We start from the raw sequence: 11,728 nt of genomic DNA on the forward strand, positions 1-11,728 counted from the left end.
TCTCTCTCTCTCTCTCTCTCTCTCTCTCTCTCTCTCTCTTTCTCCTCTTGTATACCTTTATATATTATTAGTGATAAAAAAATTGCTGTGGAACAATGAACACTTCAGCTGGATATTTGACTATTAGAGTTTTAGGTTGAGATAGATAGACTACCCATCCTATCTTCCATTAGTAGTCATGACCCCTTGATAGAAAATCAAGTTCCATTCATCTAAGGTATTCTTAACTCACTATAATTTTATAATATCTACTCTGCTATGACTCTTGTTTAACTGATGAATGTGTTGCATTTTACTCTATGCATTATTAGTATTAAGGAGCGGACAGAGACAAACCCCATTAGTGTCTATGTCTTGACATATAATAAGACTTAATTAATGCTAGACATCTTTCTTCCTGTCTCAGGTCAGACTAGCAGTTTACTTTCTTGATAAAATTACCTATCGGAGAATGTTCATTCGTGGGATTAACATAAAATTTTTTGCAACTTCTGAGGAACTAGTACTTTTGTATTTTGTGGCTGCTGCATGCCTTGCACAAATGCCCTGCTCGGCTCTGCTGTGCCAGGCTGCAGACACTCCGAGTGGGCTGGAGACCCTCGTGCTGCGCCCCTGGGGGTGGTCAGACTTTCTTTGACTCATGTAAATTATTTTATTTGTCTTGCTCTTGCTTCATCCTGCTTTTAGAGATATTTTAAATTGGCTTAATACATCCATACAAGAAGTTAGAACTAAGCTGGGAGATAGCCCGGCAGTCTAAGCACCTGCCGGGCAAGCACAAGGACCCTGGTGCGATCCCTGGTTCCAGGTGCCCTCCAGGCCCCAGAAACCAGGTGTGCCGTGCTGGCCACCAAAACCAGGTAGAGTGGCGCACATCTGTCATCCCAGTGCCGGAGAGGCTGAGGCAGGAAGATCACTAAGTCTGAGCTGCACAGTGAGAACTTGTACCAAATACATAAATAATAAATAAATAATTGTTTTAAAAAAGAAGCTAGAAATAAGTAAGCAAATTCAAAGTATTTATTTACTTTATAATTATTTTTAATACTCTAGACAACATATTGAAGTGACAATGTATTTATTTGAACAAGTTTCAGTCCCATTATTGTGCATTCAGTGAGGCAATGAAACTTCTGCTAAGAGGATGCTTGGTTTCTTACCATATCATCATTTTGCTAGTGTTATTTGGTTTTTATGTTGGTTTGTATTTTAGGGAAGGGTCTACAGGGTGTTCAGGGCCTTACTACTAGATAGGACATGCAGTGATGCGCCTGTTTAGAGCTTCCCAAGAGCTGGGATTACAGGTGTGCACCACCACCCAGTCTCAATTGATGTCTCAGTGTGCCCACCCCCAGGGAGGGGACATGACAGACCTGGGGATCGAACCCCCAGCCCCTACACATGCTTGCAGGTGCTTTAATCCACTGAGCTATTTGACTGGCCCTCAGAGTATTATATGTGTATCCTATCATTTGCTTCATTTTTTTTTTCATTATCTTTTACTTTGCTCTTTTTTTTTTCCAGAACCAGGGATTGAACTCAGGCCCTTGCACTTGCCAGGCAAGAACTTATTCTATTGAGCTATTTCCCCAGCCCCTTCTTCTTCTTCTTTTTTTTAAAAATAATTTTATTGAGAAACAAACAGCAATGAGACAGTTCCAAAACCGATTAGTAGGACAGTTTCAATAATTAATACATTGCACATTGTTGTCTTTTTAGTGGTTATTCATAATACAAAATGCAGACATGATATCTTGTTCACAAACACTATTAGAACAAATCTTTCTATTCATTGAATTAAGAGAAAGTAGCTGTATATCTATCCTAACTATTTTGAATATACAGATACAAAATGGTCTTTCGTTTCCCCTTTTTCTTGTTTAGTTTTGCCAGGGAAGGGTATTCCATTGTCATATAAATATTGTAGGTACATGAATTCAGCAAAATATTCCAATATAGCCCAGTAGTCCATAACGGTAGTGGGTCATCAGTAGGACTGGCAATGTCAGAAGTTGTTGACATGAGCCTTTTACAGCTCAGTGTATTAATATGGCTCTACTTTTTATACCTCATTTCTGTACTTTTCTGCTGGATGGTTAAGACCAAAATAAAGCAAGACCTACATAACAAGAAATGTAACTTGTGTATCTGACAAGGTCAGTCAAATCCCATCAAGATTTATCTTAAAACCCTGTACCGCACGTTGTAGATCCTTTGTCAGTGTCAGTCATGTGGATGAGTCACGGCCATTGCTTGACCAATTTGTTATCTGTGAAAACCTGAGAGAATATTTTTCTCTCCAGGTGACTCTCCTTAGGCACACTCTACATCACTGATCAATTTTCTCTGTGGCCCCATAATCTCCTTAATCAGGAAATTTGGGACACAACTGAGTTACATGGTGTTACAGTACAGGTTCTCCTATGTCCTGAGTCCTCACTGACCTTGAAAGGCTAGGGCCGAAATGTTGGCTGTCCTTGCAGCCCTTCTATTTCCCTAATTTTTGGTCTGCAAATTTAGGTTGTTAACCCTCCAGAAGAAAAGCTTATTATTATTACCCTACAACCTAGGCTGCTGAGCTTAACCTCTCTATCTGTCTGAATATCAAACATCTTAGACACAACGGGGAACAGGTATTTTCCATCAAGTATTGATAGGTTAAACTTTAAGTCCCTATAGAACATGAAGAAAAAAAGATTAAAAATGAACAAATATTAAAAATGGGAATAAACTGTTACATATTTTTATAGACATTTAGAAATGTAACCATACACAGTGTTATAGCAGGACAGTCCTATGACATTTTTTTTCTTGTCTGTTTTCATTTATCATCCTTTTTTCTTCTTTAAAACATTTATTTGAGAGACAGTATGGCAGTAATTGGCATGTCATCACAAGCAGCATGTATTTAGAAGACCAGAATGACAGGCATTCCAAGCATGGCCCTAGTACTACACATTGCTTTCTTCAGTGCAGTTACTTAGTTCACAAGTATCAACATATATAGTTAGTCAGGGTGAGAATCCGACCAATTAACTGCTAGTTTCAAAAACCTGCTGATGTTTCTCAGGATTATTGCCTTACCCATCTTGTGCATATAAATGTATGGCAAGATGCCCATTATCTGAGGAATGGATGAAAAAGATGTGGTATTCTTATACAATGTAGTATTACTCAGCTATAAAGAATAATAAACTTGAAACCTTTATATTTAAGTGGATGCCACTTGAAGATATACTCATAAGTGAAATAAACTGGACCCACGTGTGTGAATAGTCTCCCTAGTGTAAGAACTCAAAGGAAGAAATAAAAATAGGCATAACACAAAAGGAAAGTGAGAACTTGAGGATTAGACAACTAAGAGAGGGCAAGGAGAAAAGCTAGGAAACATGACAGGGGCAAATCCATACATTTATATGCACAAAATGGGTAAGGCCATGATCCTGAGAATCTTCAGCAGGTTTTTAAAACTAGCAGTTAATTGGTAGCATTCTTTATTATTGTTTTAACTTAAAAGAAATGGCATGTGCATTCCAAGAGAAACAGCCCATCTTTACCTTTGCTCTCTGTGTTCCTCGATTCTTCTTTGTCTAAATTTAGCGTTGGGATTTGACCACAAAAAAAGCAGTGAAATGAAAGCTAAGATTCCTCCTTTTGGGTCATGAACCTAAATGGGATTAAATTTCAAAAGAAAATGCTATATCAAAATATATTTTATTATTTATACATTCATTTAATAAAGGAAAATGTGGCGTTGGCATGCACAGAAGTAGGATTTATTGCTGTCATTTTCTTGGTTTTTTTTTTTGTCATTTTCTAAGAAGTTAACACAAATGGTATCCACACTTCCATGGTACATTTGGCTGAAATCAACTGTACCAACTGTCCTGCGTGCAGACAAAGTGGCATCACGCATACAGCCGAGTCTGCTGTGGATGCTACTTTCTTTAGCATCTTAAAAGCAAAAACCATCTTCAATCGAATCATCAGCATTCTGGCACATCTCCTGAGCAGGCTCCTGAATCAGGGAGCAGTCAGATTCTTCCACAGTGGCTGTGGCTGTAACACAGACAAGACGTCCTGGGGGGCACCCAGCCTGTAACAGTGGTGGCAGGTCCTGGGGTATATGACAAACCATAACTCCTAAGGAGCAAACCAGGAAACCGTCACCATCACTAACTTCCAGAAATGGAGCAGCTGAGTGAAAATTCTAGCACAGAGCTAGGACATGGCCATATTTGTTTTTCAAAACGTGATTCAGATTTTTTTTTTAAATTGAACTGTGTCTGTTTAAGTATGTTTGGGATACTATGGCCAAATAGGATAAACTTATTGGTTTATAAACAACAGAAATCTGTTTCTTGCCCTTTGTGAAGTTGGGAATTCAGGGTTAGAGGACCCACATAGCTGGGTTCTGAGGAGGAGCTGTCTCCTGGTGCCAAATGACTGTCCCTTTGCTCATGTGGTAGAAAGGCCAAGGGTGCTCTGTGCATCTCCTCCTAGGGTAGGTCTCCTTCCCGCCCTCCTAATATAATCACCCTTCAAAGGCCCCACCTCTTGATACTATCCCATTAGAAACTAGGTTTCAGCATAAGAATTTGGGGTGATTATCAATACTTAATCTATAGTAATGCTCTCTGGCATAAAGTTCCCCTCAAAAAAACAAAATTCTTCCCAAAGACATTTAAAAGGAGAAGAGGATTATAAAGGTATGTTTTGGAAAGGGTAGATTAGAGATTGAGAGTCAATTCCTCTATGAGCCTAGGATTCCTCACATGTCAACGTGTGTCAGATCTTCCTGGGGGAATTGTTTACGATGCCAACTTGCTGGTCCCCTACATCTAGAATTTTTGACTCAGTAGGTCTGTGGCAAGGCCTGGGAACCTGCATTTCTAACAAGTTTCACAATGATTCTGTTGATGGACTGTACTCGGAATCTCTGTTAACTAACCACTTCCCCTCCCACTCTTGCCCAGTGCTCAGGTCGGTTGAATGACAGTTCCTACCAATGACAGCGGTGTCCAAAGACTTAGAACAAAATCAGTCTTGAGTGTTCATTTCTAGAGAGATACTTCTGATTTGCACTGAATGTTCAAGATTTATTATGTCCTCAAGCCTTAGATGCACCTTTAAATGGTAGGAAATAGCTCTTGGCCAAGCCAGAGCGCTCATTCTGGGGCTTTTTGCAGGTAATATTAGAGAAATGAGTATTCAGCAGACAAGAGATTTTGAGAAAATATTTCCTTTCAACTCACCAAATTAATGCTCCATAGAACATATTTCTGGAAACTTTCATCTAAAACTAATGGTAACAACTGTGCAAATGTTCCAAGTCACCAATTTTTTAAACTTTTATTTGACATAGCATTATTTTTCCAAATGAAATCTTGCCCTGAACACCAACCTATAAAACAGACTCTTGGTGGGGCAGACATGATTTGTAGAATACCTGAAGTACCTGGAGAATCCTAATATTCCAAAGAGCACAGCTTGAAACCCCATTTAATGCATAATAAACATCGGCTCCCAGGATGGCTGTTACTGCTGGAAGGGATCTTTGAGGCCTCACCTATAACTCTTGTCACTGGACTGGCTCTCCTTTCCTCACTTCTTAAAAAAATAAATACAATCACGCTCTGGGGAAATGCATGGGCAGGGTCATGTTCAGAGGCCGTGTTGCTGGTGGCCTGTGGCGACTCCATAGTTTAAAACTGGCTCTCTCCTGGTCTTTTGAAAGAAATTGTTAATGCTTAAGTTTTTTCTTTCTTTTTATTTTTACCAATTTTTGAGCAATTTTGCATTATTATTTCCGATAACCTTATCTAATTTTAAGACAACAATATGCAATATAACAACCATTGTTGAATTCCTGTCATTTTGTTTGGAGAAATTCGGTATCATTTCTTTTTTTTTTTTTTTTTTTTTTTTTTTCCTCCCTATTTTATTCTCTTAAGAAAAGCTGGCTAAATGTTCTTCTCTTCCACAGGGCAGAACTTGGGCTCACTCTTATGGGTCTAGAGAGGGGTTGGCTTGATTCTTTTGCATCCTCTCTAGGTTAAAAACACTCAGCTTTAATTGCCCCCCACAGGAAGTCTGAAGTGGCCAGGGGGGTGCTGACTGTCCTAATAACAGCTCCCTACTGCCCAGCAGCCCTGGAAAATGGCATTTCTTTCAGGGATGGCAGTGGAGAGCAGACATTGAGTGCCATTTTTGCTTGTGACCTGTTTGTTTACTCATTTACAAACATTTGTTTTACCCCTTGCAGGTGTAAATGAAAAAGCTATAAAACTTAATGAAACTCTGGAAACTCAAGACAAAGACTTTGACAGAAATTTGCAAGAGCTTCAGAAAGAGATTGATCAGATGATGAGTGAACTGAGACGGAAGAATCTAGAGGCACAAAAGGAAGTTGCAGAAGATGAGCTGGTGTGAGTAGATCCTGTAGGAGTTTTCATTTGATGAATTTAGTTACCGTGTTCTAAATTCTCATTGCACTCATAATCAGAAGAAACTTTGCTTTTCTGATATGGAAATGATCACTATTTATTTATATTTATTTGCTTATTATTTATAGCTTACCTTGCTCTAAAGTGAATTAAAGGTATGGTTTTACCTATATAAAATAATCAATTAAATGATCTTTTTGTGATTTCTCTTATATAATTACCTCAATGGGCTTGCTATATTAATTACTTGTGTCAAGGACTTTTAAACTAACAGTAGATTTCTGATTTAGTAAGAGCGCTTTTGAATAAGTGAAGTTTTTACTTCAGCAGGCCATCCTATACATTATTCTTTTAGGAAATATAAAAACGTTAAAGTACAGGTGGGGATATACCTCTGGGGCACAAGTGCCTGCCTGGCAAGCGCAGGGTCCTGAGTTTAGTTCCCAGGACCATGAAAGAAAGAAAGAAAGAAAGAAAGAAAGAAAGAAAGAAAGAAAGAAAGAAAGAAAGAAAGGAAGGAAGGAAGAAAGACAGAAGAAAGAGAGAAAGAGAAAGACATAGAAAGACAGAAGAAAGAAAGAAAGAAAGAAAGAAAGAAAGAAAGAAAGAAAGAAAGAAAGAAGAAGAAAGAAAGAAAGAAAGAAAGAAAGAAAGAAAGAAAGAAAGAAAGAAAGAAAGAAAGAAAGATAGAAGAAAGAAAATTATACTCACTGAACTCTCAGATCACTCAATTGGAAAAGGAGGGAGGGAGGGAGCGAGAGAGAGAGAGACAGACAGACAGACAGACAGACAGACAGACAGACAGACAGACAGACAGACAGAGACAGAGAGAGATTAGCCTAACAAGGAAAACTCTAGAGCCTTGTGCCTAGTTTCTAAGCAAATGTGTCAACATTCCCCTCTTAACATTCAAAGTCATGGAGAAAATATCTGGTTTTGGCAGAATAGGTGGCTGGACTTTTGTCTTGTTTTATAATGTGAAGTGAATCATACAGCTCCTTTTATCTATCACTTTAGAAAAATGACATGGATGCTTTTTGATTAACAGTGTTATAGCAATTTTAAAAGATATGGAACCTTGCATTCATTTAAGATAAGAACAGGGGCTGGTGAGATGGCTCAGTGGTCTAAAGCACCTACTTAGAACAAGCTTAGCAAAGCAAAGAGACCACGGTTCAATCCCCCAGCACCACATGCCAGCCAGGCCCGCCCCCTGGTGGGCTGAGCTGGACACACACACACACACACACACACACACACACACACACACAAATAAAAAATAAAATAAAATGTTATTTCTAAAAAAAAAGATAAGAACAATCTGCTACTCTCCAGAGCCGGTTTTCAGCCAGGTCTACTGCAGAATGCAGGTGCTTTGCCTGCTCCGTTTTGCTGTTCCAAGCTCATGGCTCTTAGCATCGCTCTGCAGCAGAGCTGACCACCAGTAGCACAGGGTGTGACACTGTCTCTGCTCGGGCTGGGGCTTGCAGAGCTTCGGAGGGGCTGCTGATGAAGGTGAACAAGCTCTTTGGTGAGTCCAGGCGCAAGAATGAGGCAATGGAGAAGGACCTGCGAGAGAGGCTGGCTGACTACAACGACACACTTGATGCCGCGTGGGACCTGCTGAGAGATGCCACGGATAAAATCAGAGAAGCAAACCGCTTATCTGCCACCAACCAGAACAACATGACTGCTCTGGAGGTGAGTGTTGGGCCAACCCTCACGGGAACAGGAAGTAGGACTGAGCAAAGCCTGACGGGCAGGTTAACCCTCACTGACAGTGGGCAGGCAGAGCTCTGGAAGGAGACTGCAGAACTGTGAGGACCTGTGCCCTGGGGACCCTTTCCCACTGAATCATAAGACATGAAGACAATTTAGATCACTGAAGAGTTTTTAAGACAGTGTTGATTTCCTAGTTGACAGGATGCTTTAATCTCAATGACACCTGTGCCATTAATTTCATGTCTGGTTGGACCAGTCAATGACCGTGGTTGAGCATCATTTCCTCCACGCTGCAAGGAATACAGCTTTCTACACTGCATCTGCAGTGTTCTCCATGCTTGAATCCCATGGCCTTGCAATTCATCCAACCAACGCACTAACCTGGTTCAGAGGCCTGGTTGCCAAGAGTCACAGAGGTTGCCTTCATTTTCAGTGGACACTGCCTGAGATTGAAATAGTTCACTGAGAGGGCAACTCTTGGGAGATCTCCCTTTGTTTTGTTACCTGCTTTATGCAGATAGTGTCCTCTTTTTTCTGTATTCTAGGGAAGGGTCTACAGGGTTTTCAGGGTCTCATTACTAGATGGGACTCAGTGATTCTCCTGTTTATAGCCTCCCAACCACTGGGATTACAGATGCACGCCACCATGCCCAGTCTCAATCCCTGTTTCAGCATGCCCCAGGGGCAAGGCCAGCACCGCAGGCCCAAGAATCCAACTCCCGGCCCCTGTGACTGCTTACAGGCGCTTTAATCTGCTGAGCTATTTGGCAGGCCCTCACAAATAGTGTCTTGAAAGGCACTCACAATAGCAAACTCAAATCTTTCTTTATTGTCAACATGGTAAATACTCATTTTTCATAAGACAAGCTTCAACACAAATAACAACCAAAACCTCATCTCATATTTAAACAAAGACACTTTCTCTCCAATAGATCTGAGAACGGCAGCAGCTTCTTTTTCTCTTCTAATGTATAAATTTTCCCTCCACCATATCTTAGCACTTTGGCCTGGTTTTTGCTCAGAAATGTTTGCTGAGTGATAATGATGGTTGAGTAGACTGAAACTGGATTTTAAAATCTATTTGTTTCTCTCCATTCTTGTTTGAATTAGATAAGAAAATGAATTAAATTACTTGAAAAGCTTTATTTATTTTTGTGAATCTTTCTCCTGGGATCTTAGCCTTATCATTTTGGTTGAAGCTAGAAAAGGCTCAGTTTTCCTGTAACTGACAGATCTAATCTCAGCCAATCTGAAGTCTACGGTCACACTAGGGATAGTCAAGTCAAAGCAAAGTCTGGAGAGGCAGGAGGTGGCAACTGTCCAATCACAGCCACCAGCATGATCTCGCCCTCCAAGAGATGCTCACGGTGTAACTTACCTGCAGGGCTCTGCTCCATTTTATTGCAAGGGTTTAAGGAAACATAATGAGCATTTGAAAAGTATTTCAAGAAGAATTATAGAGGTACTGTAAATAGTGCCTGCAGCCACACCTCCTTTCAGTGATGTTTAAAACCAGAACCCTCTTTCCTGGGCTTCCCAGAGATGCCTGGAAGTAATATAGACAACACTGAAGTGCTTTTTGTCTTTCCATTTTGCATGCCTTGCTTAACTAAAAGACGGATTCAAACTCATTTGGTAGGATAGATAGCGAAAAACACCAATGTGAGTAAAGCACAGATGATTTCAGTTTGCCTAGGTTCACCAAGGTTAGACTAAAACAACTTTTACAAAAACATTGCCTGGACTTTTTTTTAAAACACCATGTTCTGTGGATTCCTATCCAGACTCTGAGTGGGCTGGTCTGGGGTTCGGCCTATTATCTATAGCTTGAGATTCCTTGGGTTCATTTGATGTCCATACTGTTTTAAGAGCAAGAGCTTTATTTTGCCCACAAGGATACATAATAAACTGTTTTTGTATAGTAAACCTCCATTGTTGTACATATGCCTGTAATGACAATGAGATTATTACAACTGAATTCAAACTTTTTCACTTATATAAGCTACCAGACATGTAACTTTTATTATTAAAAGCTTATATCAATTCCTATTACATTCAGAAATGTACCATAAACAAATGATTATTTCAGACACTGGTTGTCGTATGTGGTCCTTGCTACAGCAGTGTCAGCACCACCTAGAAACCTACGTAAGGTGCAGCTTCGCAGACCCTGCCCCCAGCATCTCAACTCAGCACCTCTGAGGAATCACGCAACCTGAATTTTATAAGCCCCTCCAGTAATTCTGAAAAGCCTTACATTTCAGAATGATTGAGTCTTTAAAACTCACACACCATCTCTGGTGACTGTAAGTAACTTCATTCTGTGGGTGGAGCACAAAGAGGAAACACCTTTATACGTCACAGTGATTAGCATGAAGGTTGAACAAAGGTAGTCACCGCTGCTTCCGGGGGACTCTACAGAGGCCCTGACACCTGTGCTGGGCTCCAAAGGGTAAGCACTAGGTAGTGAGAACATAAAAGAACAAAATTCCAGAAACAGGCAGAAGCATATGGAAAGATAAGAATAGAAAAGATAAGACGTCTGAGAGGAAATTCAGTGATTGTCTGAATTGGCATGCAGACTATAAAAGAGCTGATGGATGGATAGCCACAGATACCGACAGGCCTAGACCTCGAGGGGCAGGAAAACTCCATTGTGAAGTCAAAGTAAAGAATTTGATTCTTATCCTGAAAACTGTAATAAGAAAGTGAAATATAGAATCACGGATTGAAATGACATTTGGAGGAATTCGTGCATAGTTCATATAAAGCAGGGAACTGATACTGTACTAGAAAATAGTGTGACTGTAGGCTGAGAAAGTAGGCTGCAATGATATTGAAGTGTATTCCAGGCAACCATCATATCAAGGTGCAATTAATAACCTGAGCATGAGGTTGAACAGGGATGATGCCTGGCTTTACAGAACTTACAACCTCCTGACAAATTCAAACATTCCAACTTTTCATTGAGTGTAATCATTTGATCAGTATGGATAGAGAAAATCAATAAAATATTTCAAATCTATGGCATTGCCTAAGAACTAAGAGGAATTGAATAATAGGAAAGAATGGTATGAGGGTGAGCCTGAATCCCTCAAAATGTAAGATAAGCTTCGGAAATACCGAATAGAGCAGGCCAGATCATTCATTATTTATATAAAAGCCTGCAGCAGAAGATGGCCCTGGAAGGGGTGTTTGGAGCAGGGTATAGAAAACTTTGAGCACAACCTTCTGAGGGAGATGTGCTTAAAAGGGCATTTCCAGGGATGCACAGAGAGCTGGGGCCCCCGGGGAGAAAGAGTTCAGATGAGACCTAGCCAAAGCACATGTACTGAACCATCTGTTGTTAAGTCTACCCTTATAACCTTGCTGCAGAATAATTGTCAAGAAAAAGAGAGAGAAGGCTAAGTTGCTGAAGGATAGACAGAAGATCCTTTTTCTAAGTTACTGAAGAAGCCACCGTCCTAGGGCCGGGGAGATGGCTCAATGGAATAAGCACTTGCCTGGCAAGCCCAAGGACCTGAGTTCAATGCCCAGTTCCACAAAAAAAAAAAAAAAAA

The 11,728-nt window shown here is 40.3% G+C and overlaps 1 protein-coding gene across 1 annotated transcript in view; it reads left to right on the plus strand.

Annotated features, from left to right (window-relative positions):
• Window positions 1–11,728, plus strand: part of Lama2 (laminin subunit alpha 2) — a 639,722-nt gene that overhangs the window by 517,032 nt on the left and 110,962 nt on the right. The window contains exons 36-37 of the mRNA XM_023714262.1: window positions 6,266–6,428; window positions 7,937–8,147. Coding sequence (XP_023570030.1) covers window positions 6,266–6,428; window positions 7,937–8,147 — 374 coding nt within the window. The remainder of the gene's footprint in view (window positions 1–6,265; window positions 6,429–7,936; window positions 8,148–11,728) is intronic.

The sequence above is a fragment of the Octodon degus genome, unplaced genomic scaffold (assembly GCF_000260255.1).
Source record: "Octodon degus isolate 3935 unplaced genomic scaffold, OctDeg1.0 scaffold00034, whole genome shotgun sequence".
NCBI lineage: Eukaryota > Metazoa > Chordata > Mammalia > Rodentia > Octodontidae > Octodon > Octodon degus.